General features: G+C 44.0%; 1 protein-coding gene across 1 annotated transcript in view; it reads right to left on the bottom strand.

Moving 5' to 3' along the window:
• Positions 1-15,390, bottom strand: part of TTYH3 (tweety family member 3) — a 74,342-nt gene that overhangs the window by 33,685 nt on the left and 25,267 nt on the right. Inside the window, exon 2 of the mRNA XM_059826298.1 lies at positions 540-709. Coding sequence (XP_059682281.1) covers positions 540-709 — 170 coding nt within the window. The remainder of the gene's footprint in view (positions 1-539; positions 710-15,390) is intronic.

Here is a 15,390-nt window from a genome sequence, read left to right as displayed (position 1 = left end):
CACCATTACTAGCAACCCTTGGAGATGGCACATTAGTACAGACAATGAAATGCAGCAGTGTCTTACCCAGGCTGCAAAATCTGAATGTCCACTCCAGTCAAATACCAATAATTCCAAATCAAAAAGAATCATCTGTGCCTCTTTCTTCCTAATCTACTCTCCCACGTAATGACTCTTTTTGGATGCCATATTCTAAGAAATCTCCATCTAGACCTGATAAATATTTCAACTGTACCCATCCTATTTAAGTGATAAGCTCCCGAGGACGCAGTGTCCTTGATTTACCACTTGCAAAGTAGAAAAGAGCAGGACATTAGCTATTCCTTTTCACATTGCTCAAACCATTAGGCAATTCAGCAAGTGGTAGAAAGGAAGGAAATACATTACAAATATTTAAAACATATATATACACCAAGTGAAAAGAGGGATTACTGCTAACAATCATTAACTACAGATACAGCATACCAAGTATGAAAATGCATGCACAGGATACACCACCCCAAGTAACAGGGAAGATCCCTTTCAGGCATTGACCATACCTGCACACCAGGGTTGCAATGATGACACACCATGCCGTACAGCAGCAGTCAGCATTTAGATGTTCTTCACTCTTCCGATGGCGGCAACACAGCCAAAACGAGTAGAACAAGAGAAAGAGCAGGTCCAGAGCGAGGCAGGAAAGAGCGATGCCACCCAACAGCAACAGGGCCTGCGGAAAACAGAGACAGGCGTCACATCTGACCACGGCACAGCCACAGCAGGGGATGTGAATTGGCGCCCAGATGTTTGAGGGCTCTGCAATAAGGCAGCGCTGAAGGCACACCTTGAAAACAAGTCGTTTTGTGGGTTTTGTACATTTTTAAATATAAACAGGAGATTTGTAGCCCCACTTTCTCCTCTCTCTGCATCCCACCAAATGAAACCATGTTCTGTAGCCAAGTGGTAAATAGCTGAGCCGTTTTGTCTGTCCCAGTCCGCAAACAGCGTAAGTGAATCAGAGAAGGTTTCCTCTTCACTCCTGATCAGAGGTCACCAGATTTAAAAGAAAAAAAAAAAATAGTTCAGCCAGCTGCCTCTATCTGTAGAGTTCTTTAATCTTCATGAATAAATATGCAGGCTTATTCATTAGAAATCCAAGTGCATGAGTGGGTTTGAAAGGGGGTGGAATTTATTATACATGCGTGAGATTGATTTTTAAAAAAAATGAATCCCCATGCAATGCTTCTGTTCAAGGTAGACCTAGAATAAATGCTAAAGCCCTCCATATACCATCCACATATATAGGTACAACAAACGTGGATGCTACAGACACACTGGCTTGAAGCCATCACAAGCTGAATTATTGTGTTATACCTATTTCTAGTCAGATGTTCCTGGGAGGAAAAGGAAGCAATAAGTGTTTAATTCCATTCCAATTTCATTTAACTCCATTCCAATTTCTTTTTATTTGGAAAATCCTGGGTGAAACCCAAAAATGCAAATTAAAAAAATTAAAATCCATTCTAACACCAAATCCAGCCACACTTTCCCACATGAATGAATCAAGTAAAAAGATGTTACTTTATCCATAAGCTTTTTTGGATAAACCCTTGGTAGTGGTGACAAATGCCAAGTTATTAGAAATGATTTAAATATCTGGAAAGGGCCTAAGTCACCTACTGCTGCCCCAATGCTGGGAAGGCAGACATAGATCTGTATCAGCAAACCTAAAACAAAGGTATGGGGGTTTTAAATCAGTATCTCTTTTCCTTCTCATGCAGAAATTCCTTAAGGAACATTGATGTGCTTCCTCCTGATTGAAACAATAACTTCCCTCCTGGTTAAAGAAATAAAACAAAGAATGCTGCGATTAAAGTAAGATTCTCAACAAAACCGGTGACCGTTTCTAACAGGGTCTGGTAGTGACTTGCTCTTCATAGGGTTTTCTTCCCCTTCTTTCCTCCCCCGCATCTGCTCCATAGGTACTCCCTGCTGAGTTATTATCCTGGCAAACTACACGAGCCATACTACATACTTCCCAGCCAAGCTAACGTCAGTGCGTACAGACTGTAGGGCCCATCAGCCATACATAACGAGATTCACGCTGGTTAAACCTAACTGCTGCATCACAGATACTCCACATAGCCATGTGCTGTTTGCTTTCCCAGCCTTAAGAAACCCACCCAAAGCCCATCAAGCGCACGGGGATGGGGGAGCTTACAGGTGCCGCTTTCCCAAACTAAACAGCAGAAACTTGGTCCCACTGTAGAAAGTGAAGTTTGGGAGCCGTAATGGAGAAGAGTGGGGGTGGAAGGGAAAAAACCCTATCCCCCTTTCCCATGATTAGGCCAGATGGTGTGCGCACTGTTTAAGTTCCTGAGCAGAAAGGGGCCTTCGAGAGGGAAGCTGTGTTCAGAGCCCCACGTTCTCCCACTTCTGAAGGCTTGCCATGTACGAGCACTCAATAGTAATTTAACTAACACTATTCGGCATACCAAAGCTCCTCGGGGATATTCTTTAAACACGTCAGGCTGCTGTAATGCAAAGCTTTCCTGCACTTCTTTCTTTACACCCTCAACCTTCCTGCACATGCTAAAAGGCATTACCGCTGGAAAGACAAACCCAGATGAAAACATCCTCCCAGCAACTCTTTATCAGCAAAAAATTCACACTGCAGCTCCAAATGTAGGGGAACAGCCCCCATTAAAAGGAAAAAAGGAAACACTAAAAAGAAAGAAAAATTCAAGACTGCCATGCAGCAAGCAACCTGAAGTTCTTGACACTTAATATATGCTTTAATTTATGCATCTAGCCAAAAGGACTTGGCTGGCCACTACACCACGATCTGTGTTTCATTTTCCAGAGAATATTTGTTTTCCATTAATGGATATGTGCCATGACAACAAGTGAAATCATCCAGCAGAGCAGTTATTAATCTTTCTGACTTGATGAGTCAGTTTAGGACCCAGAGACTAGCTGGCAGTGAAAGCCTGGTTGCAACCAAAGATATGCCTGTGCCTGCTTGTCAGGATTAAATGACAGTATTTAAAAAAGGGGGGTTGAGGCTGGATAAACCCTCAGACACTCTATCCTGCAACAGTAAATCTGGGACTCGGTTATCCAAGGCCACGTTATCCTGAGTAAATGTAAAATTACGCACTGGGCCTTCTGCCACAAAAGAGCATCAATTCGTCTTCGAACATTTGCTGAGCTATCAGAACCTTTATAGCAAGTGATGCATGAACTGCCCTTACAGGAAAATGGAGACAACTTGGAGGAGCAACATTTTACCACTGTGCTGACACTAATGGCAGAAGTGGAGACAGAGCAGTCCCTGAAAATGAGTGTAAATCCAAGCGGTATCAGCCAGACTGGCAGGAGTTGAAGCTACAGTGTTAGGAAGCACTTTCAAAATAAAAGTTAAGAGCAGTACACAGAGAAGTAACCATGAGCAGCATTGCTAGCTTGGAAAGGCACCATGAAACCTGAATATACTTGGTCTTGTGCAGGGACAGTGCTCGACAGCCTACTGCAGTGTTAACAGCCTTTCTCAGCTCCAGCATGGTTGCCAGCATTTATGGTATTTACTCTCTCAATGGGAGTAAGAAGCCAAAAAAGGGGCAGAAAATACCTAAGTCCCCATGCCCAGAGAGGGTCACCATCACAGTAAGAAACACAGGGTACAGCAAAAACATCTCCTGCAAAAATACCTGGGGCTGATTAGCTTCCACATGGTGTAAGGGTACCCATAGGTGCAGATATTATACCTAAGGACACATACGTAGATCAGCCTTCAGTTAGCACAATCCTTGGTCTCCGAGACCATGCCTTACGTTACTGTGGATCGATTCAACCAATATACTTGTCTACTGGATGAAAAATTTCCATACAAGACAGCTGGTTTCAGGTCTCAGACCACAAGTTCCAAACTGAGATCTACAGCATTAATTACCTGAACGCATCTCTGATCACTGTGGTCCTGGAAGGCTAATTTTAGCTGCTGAAACTGCACTTAAGGGAATGTGTACTCCATCCCATCCTACATATGCAGTCACAAAGAGAACTGATCCACATAACGTTAGAAAAGGATACACAAGATACATGTGAGTATGTTTCCTTAGAAGGGAAAGCCTAAATAAAGCCACAAAGCATTGTAACACAGGAGGTAAATGTTGGGTTGCATTCACCTAAGCGTCAAGGTTTAGCACTGCTGTAAGTGCTGTTTGTTTCTTACTCGACTGTATCGAGGAGTGTTGGCTTAGGGACACCCCCTCACACCACCATCTCCCCTCTGCCATGAAGGTTATTTGGCCCAAGAAGTCCTGGTGACAGAACAGGTGTAGAATGTTCATTCTGAATACACATGGGTTCAAAATAATCTATATGTTTATTAAGTACAAGTTTTACCAACCTCAACCTATCCGACTTCCAATTACCACATTCTTTAGTCCTTAACTGCACTAACAGCAGCATGGCATAGTGGGCAGCTCTTCACATGGAATAGATGATAGCTATTTTACTACTAGTTAGAAAGTCCACTAAAACCTCCTTGAGAAACTTGAGAGTAAAGCTGAAGCCTTCGGGTGGTTCCTGAAAAGCATGCAGTTTTACTTTTAATCTTCCATCAATAGTTTTAAAGTTATTTCATCTTAAAACTTCACAATTTCAACCCACAGGACAAAACAGCTACAGCTTTTGAGCATCTCAACAACACAGCTGTCTTAATCATTGCCAGATTGAAAACTGTTTATCATTTTACCTTAAAGTTAGCTTTTGCCAAAAGAAAGTTTTCCACTGAATTTGCAACTAATGTTCCTTCTGGATTTCCAAGCAGCGACTTAAGATTGTGATGATAAAACAGAGAGAAGAGGTTAAAGGAGTGTGGGAAGAGAAAAACGTTCACCCAGAAGAACAAACGAAGCAAATTGGGTTGCTGCCAAAGGAGCACTCATCTCTATTTATTCCATGAAGGACGGAAGTCATCTTAGCAAGAAAAGAAACTGCTGTGGGATAGTGTCAAGCCTACACTAGTTCCTACATCGGTTTTTTTGCAGGCTTCAGGACATCTCGAAGAAGCTTACGTACTCATTGATGATAAGTATGTTCTACCCAAAGTGATTTTTTTTTTTGTAACACTGGCAACACAAGGAACACACTCTGACCCCCTCATCAACTTGTTCTAAACATGCTGTGTGTTCAGACACTCCATTTTAATTTCTGAAAAATGTTGTACGTGGTGTTTGTTGAGATACTTAAGTGTCTCAGGACGTCATTCATCCTACAGCCTCTACGGAAGGATGTAGGCTTTGGTAGGGAAGGCAGCCAGCTGCGTAGAGGCAGATGTAATGTGGGGGGAGGATGTGGAAACCACTGCTATCTCAGCACTAAACCATCCATATCTCCTCTGCCCAGGGGACAGGCCTTCCCAGGCCAATTACTGTACTGAACACAGTAGAGGAACAAGGCTGAGCAGGAAACGTGCTGCGGAAGAGGCTTTTCCCACAGTACTGAGATGTATTCTCCCTCCTTCGTGAGGGATCCCTCAGCAGCATGGAAGAGCACCATGGAAACAGAGGACAGGTTCCACCGTCTCATCTCCTTATACAGACATCTCCCAAAGAAAGCATGATGTTAGGGGACTGCAGTAGATTTTTTTTTATATATATATATTTTTAGGGCAAGTCCACACTGGAGCAAGCAATATAAGCCAACACTTTGCCTTTAGCTTTTTTTTGGCTATTGGCTTTCCTTTCTGGGAAAGAGAAAATGCCAAGGATGATGTCATTTTTTTTTTAGTCACCTTAAGACAATAGAGCAGACACATTAGAATGAAACAGATCTACAGTTTAAACATCTCCACAGTTGAAACATCTCCTAGCATGACTATATAGCTCAAATCTATTTAACCAAGCTGGTTAAATAAACAGGCTACCTTCCTCAATGCGGAGAAGCTATCTACACAGGCAAGGGCATTCCACAGTTAATTGGTATTAGAGCCATGAACTAAAGCCACTTTAATTACAAATGAGTGTTCACACGGGGTTTTAATGTAGTTTAACTAGAACAGCCTTAATTCAGTGTAGTTTAATTCACTTTAGTGCATTTAAAGTGGTTTAACTAATGTGCTTTGAATTTATTCCTCCAGTTAATTCAGATTAATTTCTCAAGTGCCCTTGTGCAGTCAACAACCGAGAAGGCGGCTAGGTTGATTAAAGATTCATCATCATTTCCTCCATACTAACATTCTGACCCCTTATCTCATAATTAAAGACTTTCAACACTGCCTTTATATTTGGTCCAATACACAGAAGCCATCAGTGCAGAGGCTGAAAAGACACAACCTTGTGATACTTGGTTTATGGCAATAACCAACACACAATACAATCACCACCAGAGTTTTGAGAGCCATGGTTAAAACAACATATAGCGCAGGTACGTCTGCACACCTCAACTTCCACAGGTTACATGGGGGCAGGTGCTAGAATTCAGAGCATCTCGTATCAGAAACCAAAGAGAGATGGAAAGCACAGAGTAGAAAGGATTTGCTTAGCAATTTCCTTGGATTTTCTTTTTCTGCCCACAAATGCAAATCTAAGCCATGCTAATCAGCAGTGAACACCGGAATCCTATTGGGTTGAAGTCAAATAACAATCCATTTATTCCCTTAGCTGTTACCAACTCAGCAATCTCCATCTTACACAGCAAGGAAATGTTCCCAGAGGTAAGGGGGTCCTCTAAATTGGATGTTCTTATCCCTAGTTTCTCCATAATGCTGGCTGAAAGCCTCTATGCACTACAGCGATGAAAAGAATGAGACACTCTCACCAAATTCAGTTTCCACTGACAGGTCCCCACAGACTAAATCTTTATTAAATGAGGCTTAGCTCAGAACTGGCAGCTTGTCAAATGAGCATTCTCGCTGAAAAGGCGGATTTCCTTTCTGGGGATTCTGCAAATTCCCTTGCAGTGCTCAAAAGAAAACCACCACGGATGCATCAGTGTTCATGCAGGTCTGCCCCAAATCCCAGACCAGCAAAATGTGTAAGGAATCCTCTTGGGAACAGGCCTTCAGCTTTAGAAGTTTACTCCTTCCTAGTATTCCCAGTTGGACAAAGTTAAAATCATCAGTTAACTTTGTTTAAAGGCAAGAATCAGATAAATATTTGGAATATTGAGGCGAAAGGCACCAAAAGGATAGCTGGAAGAACGGTGGGTCTCCTGCACTGCTTGTGTCCACGCTCAGCTTGCCCAGCTCTCCCATGGCAGATCTGCACAATTTCACCAGGCATTCCTTTCCCACAACGGATTAGCTCACATGTTCCCACCCGACAGCAGCTTCTCTACTCGAGATCTTTTAGAAGCAGCTTTTATTTCCTTGGTTAGAAAGCTGTATCATCCATTAAAGTCTTAGAACACAATCTCCTCACAAGGTAATTTTCCAGCAAACTGGATAATGGAAAGAAACCCCATGCTATAAAGGAAGTATGAACTTAATGCTCCTACAACTCAGGGATAAGCAAGCACTGCCTGCATTACCTGGCTCAAGCCCAAGTGCTGTATAAATTCCCATGCCAAGACAATTCCCCATCCCCAGCTCTGCAGCCGGAGCTCAGCTACGCTTCTGCTGGCCTGGAACTCCCTGAAGGCAAGACGTGGCACTGCCAAGCTGCCTGTTGCATGCAGGCAGGGACCAGGGCATGCTCGCACAGCCCAGCACACGAGCTAGGCAGCACTGGTGTATTAAAAAAAAAAGAAAAAAGCAGGAAATGCTTAGGCCTGAAGCCCAGTGACTTAATCCAATTTCCATCCTTTTTCCCTTCCCCCTCCTATAACGTGAGCTCTCAGAGACAATACACTTCATTTGGGGGGCGGGGGGGAAATCTCTCCTATGTGCCTATCCTTACACACTATCAAGCAAAGCACTAGGACATTGCTTTTTTTTTAATCTATCTATGCTGACCATGCATGCTCTGGAGTGGACGCCAACCTCAAGGATTTTCTTTTGAGACTCCAGCTGTAAGGAATCTGTGTTTTACTGCTGGCTAGCTGCTCTTTAGCTGTTGCTGCTTCTTATTAGATATGGTTTGAAACCCAAGTATTCGTACTGCTCCTGTGAATTTCAAGAGTTCTCCACAAAGATAGGGTCTTTCAGTAGAGATGATTACATGCATCACCTACAAGTCTCCTATTCCTCTGTAGGACCTAAACCCTGTCCTTTCCAGGGCTGGATAGGTAATGACATGGCACCCGTTAAGATTAAATGCCGTATTTAGGCTCACAGCAGCTTCTCAATCTTCTTAATCATCTCCTTTTAAACTGACAAAAAAAAAAAAAATCAGAAGAGATCAGCCACTACAGAGTTTGAAGACACTGAGCTCAACCCTCGGCTCTGATGTCCAGAGCAGGAAAGGCCTGGCAGGGAGGTCACTGCAAGCTGCGTACACCATGCAGTACTCCCTTCGCAGGCTGCTTTGAGAGAGGCTTTCACACGCCATTTCTATTTGGAAGAAGATAAACAAGGCATGGGGGAGGGAGGACAAGGAGAGCGGAAACAAGCAGAGCCACCCCTAAGCGGAACAGAAAACAAAAACTTGTCCCAGTTGTGGAAAGTTTCGCCAAAGGAACATCAACCCATTCAACAGGGTTACCCCATCCCATCATCAGGGTCGGGAGCGTTTCCATAAGCATGACTGCTGTAGATAACACGGTTCTTCTCGCTTCTGCCGTTATTTTGAACTTGCTGGTTTGTCTTCAGTGGTACAGTATCACATCACTTGTGTTAGTCAAGAGGCTTTGCTGGGCAAAGATTTGTTTGAATTTCTTAGCAACACATACATTCAGTTGCATAGAATACAAGCACAGACATCCAGCACAAGCATTCCTCCTCTCACTGTACTTTTCTGGCATCTTCTCTATGCAGCTCATGGCTTGCAGACATATCAAAGCAGCTGAGAGGAAAACAGTTCAAGTATGGCCACTTCCCATCTACCCCAAGTGATAAAAAACCCACACTGAGTTTCCAAATTTGTCTCCAAAATTTCCACATGAAAGTAGTTCATTTTAAGAGAAGATATTTTTAACCACCACACTTGGACTGAAGTGATTCTGGAAAGCCAGAGCAGGCTGCCTTTCATGGGTTTCCACTATGGGACCGTGCACGGCACCTCATTCCCTTCACAACATCACTGCAACCTTCCACTGCCAAGTAATTTTGGTGGGACTGTAACCAGGATTTGGTAAGGCTCGCTGATCAGGCCCGAACAGGCAGGGAAGCTCATTCACTTTGGGGAGAAGTGCAACAACACGACTAACAGAAGCAGCAACTTTACCTTGGTTCCCAAGCGCTGTGTGCAAATAACGTAGTCCAACATCTGCTCAGACTTACCAAGCTCATTTTTAAGGAGCCTATTCAGGGTAGAGCAATGATTAATGGCAAGACCCATAACTGATCTGCAAAGAACATTAAACACTTTTTAATCAGCTATACCTGTAAACAAGGAATTAGTACTCCTTGTAATCAGAAGGATTATGAAAATGTCCTGACTGTACCACAGGAACACAGAAAGTATGAAGAAACCCAAGAGATATAAAAAAGTTTTAGACAAATGTAGAAAATGTGATCATCACTGGACCAATAGGGTTGTGTCCATGACTCACTTGCAGAATTATGTCTTGCCCAGAAAATTCTCAATGGCAATATCTCTGCAGGCACCATTTTAATCCCATTTATGTCTTAGGAGTTTTTGCGCCATGCATCTCCTGCTGCACACTATAAACTCAAGCATAACATTTGCTGCATTGAACCACATAAGCGATGCAGAATAATTTGAGAGAGTCCAAATTGGAATGGAAACTCCAACATCAAATTGTTACTAATGTTAGACTTAGAAGGCAACTTAAGGCGCCTGCTAACATTTATACAACTTGTTTCATATCATTAGCACCGTAAAGAGGTCTTTTTCTAAACAGCAGCTATGAGGAAAATGTTTAAGCCACAGTAAGAAGCTCTAGTACACATTTTGGCATTTAGAGGCACCTGAGTTTAAAAAAAATTAATTAGGAGAAAAAGAGATACTTTCTGGCCAAGATAACAAATCCACTGCAAATGGCTTCATAAACTGCTTCTATTAGCACTGAATGGACAGGAAGGTAAGTTGCTATAATTGGCCTACTGCATTTATACATCAGTGATGGGAATGGGTTAGATTGGTGCTACTCAGGTGTCTTTAACACGAAGATCCACATCCAGTTCATGCTCAGTTTGCAACCTGAAATCAATCTTCAGAATCGAGTCAGAATTTTGGAACAACAAGAAAAAGACCAACGAAAATAAAAATGGGGCACTGCATTTCCATTGATATTTACACCATTCAGTTTCACCAGCATTTGTCTACACAACCGAAGCAGACCAAATGGCTGTTTACACAGCAAAAACTTAGTGTAGTTCATAATACACATTAAGCCTACTACAGGGTGAGAGAAATAGCACACTCAATTACATCAGCAAATTACACTGGTCTAGCTGCCCTGATGGCTGACCTCTGGGAGGGGATAAAGAGCAAAATCAAAGGCAAGCTGCCCTACATCTTTAGAAAGTCACAGCCCATTGTGCTACAGCTAGCAGTCCATATGACATCTTCCTTAAAATAGTTTGTATTTGAAGTTGGCTTTAATGCAGCGTGTCAGTCATGCGGAGAGGCTGCGAAGAACTGGAAAGGGGCAATATCCCATAGGGTTATCTTCTGTAAGTTGGGGAAGGAGGAACACAGACCTCTGACCCATCTATTGACTGTGGACCTGAACTGACCTCCTTGCACAAACAATGCAAACGTGCCACTTAACTGTCAGAGACAAACAAGTGTCACAGTTCTCACCATAAATTCACTCCAAACTTCCTTTTTGAAGACTACCTGAGTTGGGGTTAAAAAAAAAAGAACAGGGGGGAAAAAAAAAAGGAGGAAACCTCTGCCTTCAACTTAAAGCTGTACATTTCCCTCCCCCAAAAGAAGCTCATTCATGTGCAGGAAACATTTCCACATCGAGTTTTCCTTGGTTTTATTTTGGGTTTTTTTGAGTGGGTTTTTTCCCCTTTTCTTTCTTTAAAGAAAAAAAAGCTCTCAAAAAATCCTCAGGGACAAAGACAACCAATATTCACTATTGAGAACCTTGAAACCCAGGAAAAAAAATACCATACAGAGACTAACAGAGGAAGCAGATCAAAAAAACTATCCAAGCTAGCCAAGACCCACCACAGTCACAGCTGGAGCCTGTGTTTCTGCACCACTGACAAGACTGGGAGCGTCATTAACCACTTCTCCGCTCAGCGCTGCAGCCTGCGCGAGGGAAGCTACAGAGCTGAGAAAGGCCTCATGCAGGCTCCTCGCCAAATACCGAGAAGGGATTAGGGCCTCCGGCAGCTATACTGAAGAGAAATACAATTTGAATAGAGATGCTTTCTTTACAGCTTTCCCCATTAAGCAGTGCAGAGCTGCAGATGGCCCTCTCAGCAACCAGGGTAAAGTCAGATGCTGCCCCCTCAAGAGCAGCATTCTGGCAAGCGGTCACAGCCTTACGTCCCCCACTTCTGCTGCCCAGTCGTCATGCTGATAAAAAGGGGAACGCACACTTTTTAAATTCACCTCCCAAATGCCATTTATGAGAATAGGGAAACAACTAACAGTAGATGTGCACATAGATTAAAAAACCCAAACTTGGTGCCACAACGTGTATTTACAGAGGGCATCTCGCCTTGCAGCTTCGGGTCTGAGCATCTCTTCTCACAGTTTCTCCACTTCCCCATGGGGAAGAGGGGAAACTGCCTCCTTTCAACTAAGCAAAGCCATTCAACTCTCATAGGACTTGTCTGCCTGCAAAGCCGAAAGTCGTCATGGATCACTGACCTAAAAAAAATAATCAGCTATTTAGGGACAAATATACCTACTTTTAGCTTCCTTTACCACCAAACTTTGGGAATACATAGGACATGGGGCTATTTTGCTGTAATAGTAGTTATGTCAGTTAAAAGAAGCAGGTGCTTGCCCCACTGTTTCCTAACAGGATTTTTTGTTAGCTGCTCTGCTTTCCCAAGACAGATGCATCATTTCCACTAGAAATCAATGCTCTTTATAGGTAAACTAATACGCACACAGCCCACCTTCAGAGATCCTTCTATCCTGCTCACGAGATCAGTGCTGGTAGGATTCCTCAAGCTCCAGCGCAGGCATTCATTCATTCATCAATTCTTCTGAACTGCATCTTGAGATTGATTTTACAGGAAAGTTCCCAGAGCTGTTAGAGGTTCTGCCTACACTGATGTCATGGCTATATTTAAAGAAGGAATCCCACTAAAGTGGTTTATAATGTGCTCTGGCAGGACAGTGTAGACAGAGCTAAATCCTATTAAGCTACTTAAGTTGCTTTCCCCCTCTAAAGTCATCTGTCAAATGCTGGCCCTACGCATAGTAGCCAACTAAACTAGCTTATCAAGAGTCATGCTTAAAACACCAAACAAAACAAAAAAATTCAATCATCACACACATGACGAAGAGAAACTGGGGCAGTGTGCTGCTCCAGTAACCTCCTGGGGTCCCAGAGGGTGGAGAAGGCTGGTGATTACCTTTTCATTACAGTTAGATTGTAACCCACTTGCACACCACCGGACTTTGATAGCTAAAGATAAAATGACTGTTTCTTTACATGTCACTCTTGACATGGAGTCACTATATTTTGAAAGGACTATATGGGGAATATGTGAATGTAAGGCATTTTTAAATAAAGATCACACTAATTGGGGTGGGGGTAACTGGGAAAACAGAGCATCGTTCAGCCTTAACTCAGCGTCCCATGGAGAAGAGGGAAAGCAGCATTCAGCCATCTGGTGTCCTTTCCAGTAACTTGAAAATAGGCACCACAGAGTCCTGAAAGATTCATTCCCATAAATGTTAAATGTGCACATTTAAAGTTCCAGTTTTATAGCATTCACTCCACTAAGTCAACACGTTACTGCAACGAGATTTCAGAGACAAACCTCAAATTCACAGATCCCGTAAAACAACAGAAAACAATAGGCTGGAAAAGACCTCTGGAGGTCACTGTAGTCCAACCTGCTGCTAGAAGTAGGGATAATTTGATAGATGAGGTTGCTAAGAGCCTTGCCCAGCCAAGTTTCAAGTGTCTCTAAGGCTAGAGTTTCCCAAGCTTCCCTCAGGCCCTGCTCCAGCACTACAAAGAAAAATGTTCATTAGTGATTGCACCAAAGTGCCATTCCCCATTCAAACTTGTGGTTGTTGTCACTTGTCCTTTTGGTGGGCACCTCTGAGAAGAGCCTGGTGCCGTCTTCTCCAAGTCCCTCCTTCCGGTAGGCGAAGGCTGCTCACGGATCTGTCCTTTTGCCTTCTCCTCTCTAGGCTGAAGAGTCCCAAGCCTCCCAGCCTCTCTTCACAGGTCAGGCTCTAACCATCTCAGTGGCCTTCCCCAAGGCATGCTCCAGTTAGTCAACATCTCTCCTGCACTGGGGGCCCCAAATCATTACGCAATTCTACAGCATTTATGCTGGCACACACAACTGGAGGAGAGCCTGTGCACGCAAAATAGCTGATGACCCCGTTTTAGGGCTATTTTCAGCTTGCTTAGAGGGCTAGGCAAAGCACAAGCCTTCAGAGCTCACGTTTGCCTCCAGCTGCATGACCTACCCCACCTGATACAGTCACGAAGCACCAAAAGGTGACAGATCTCCCCCCACGCCGAACAGCACAGACAGTCCCTCTGTGGGCGTGAGAAATGCAGCAAATACCGTTTGAGACCAAGCGAGAGACTCAACAGCATGGATGTTATTCCTCAAAACAACAAAATGAGACAGCCAAGGGGGCGAGGAACAAGAGGTAGGGAAGGAAAAAAAAAGCAGCAATAGAGAAGTTCCACGCTTCAGACTGAAAACAAGGTACCTCGGGAGTTATTCGGTGAGCCCAACTGCACGGATGCTCGTGCTTCCCATTGGCTGCCGCCTTCCAGAGCTGCACAGCAACGAGCCCGGCGGTGGGAGGCTGCCAGCACGCATGAGAGATCCCTGCTCAACCCCTCCTCCGCATCCCCGCAGCCCAGCCTGACAAGCACCGACACCGTTCCAGCTCTCCAGCGAATCGCAATATTGATCGCTCTTCCCCCACCAGAGGTCAATCAGGGAGAGACAGCCAAAGCAGGCAGGACCTCGGTCAAATGAATGACAGGGTCGAATGCAGAGCAGCCACACCAGGTTATTTCAACAAACGCAGGATAGGACGACCCCATGTTCTACCTCGGTCCACGGCTCAGGTTTTCCTTGGCGAGCGGGAAGACAGTACTGCAGAAATAACGATGGGGTGGAGGGGAAGGGGTAAGATGCGCAGTTACGATTGTGTCTGACAGGTCGGAGAAGTGCTGACACCCAAAAGGTATTAATACTCCTAAGGCAGCACTGCATAGCATGAATGCTGCTCTTGTAGGTGTTTCACTCTTAACTTAGGAAAGTGAGGGAGGAAACGGTCACAACAGAGAAAGCTACCCAGCCTCAGCTTCCGCAGGGAAGAAGCTTCAATCCCAGGGTCCTAGACCACACAGACATTTACAAAAGGAGATCAGAGCATCTCACAGAAGGAGAAGTAAGAGAGAGTACAGAAACTGGCATAATGTGGAAAAGCAACTGATCCAGCTGTTGGGCTTACCACCACTGCAGCCACAAAACAGATCATGAAGCGTACTATGGATGCAGAGGAGGAAAACTAGTTCCAGTACCCGAGCACGACAGCTCACAGCAGGAGAGCTTGTTACAGCTTTTCTCTAGCACAACCACCTAAACCAAAGCATTAGATGTAAGCAAAAATTAATCTAAGACACAAGGAAAAAAAAACACCAAACAAGGTTGCAACCGGACAAAGAACTCAAATGCAATGGTTTGCAGGCTCTGGCACAAGAAAGGTGTGGAATTCTTTCTGCCCCGACCAAAAATTATTGTCTCCCAGAAGTACTGAGAGCCAAGCAAAGGACGCTCTGAATGAACTCCTCTGCCCCACTTCCCAGTATGCACAGGAGAAGCTCGTCTTCTGAACAGTCGTTTCTGATCAGGTGAGTTTTCGCAGACAGCGCCTTATCACACAGTGCTCACTCTCAGCTTGGAAAAGCAGAGCTAGCAGAAAGAACAAGGCTGAAAACTGAAAAGAAAAACAAACAGCCCAACTTTTATCATTTTTCAAAGAAAGCAAATCAAAGTTCTCTGATGTTACATTCCTGAGTTGGCCACTGAAAACAAAACCAGAGACCATGGCAAGGTCTTAGGGCAACATAGTGAACATACAAAGAGCATGACAAGTCAATGCCGGCTACTACTGAGGCCCATACAAGATCCCAGGTAAGTTACAACATGCCCCAGGGGAAGAC

This window comes from Gavia stellata, chromosome 18 (genome assembly GCF_030936135.1).
Source record: "Gavia stellata isolate bGavSte3 chromosome 18, bGavSte3.hap2, whole genome shotgun sequence".
In the NCBI taxonomy this organism is placed as follows: domain Eukaryota; kingdom Metazoa; phylum Chordata; class Aves; order Gaviiformes; family Gaviidae; genus Gavia; species Gavia stellata.
The sequence above is the reverse complement of the archived record's forward strand: the minus strand, read 5'-3'. Positions and strand labels throughout refer to the sequence as shown.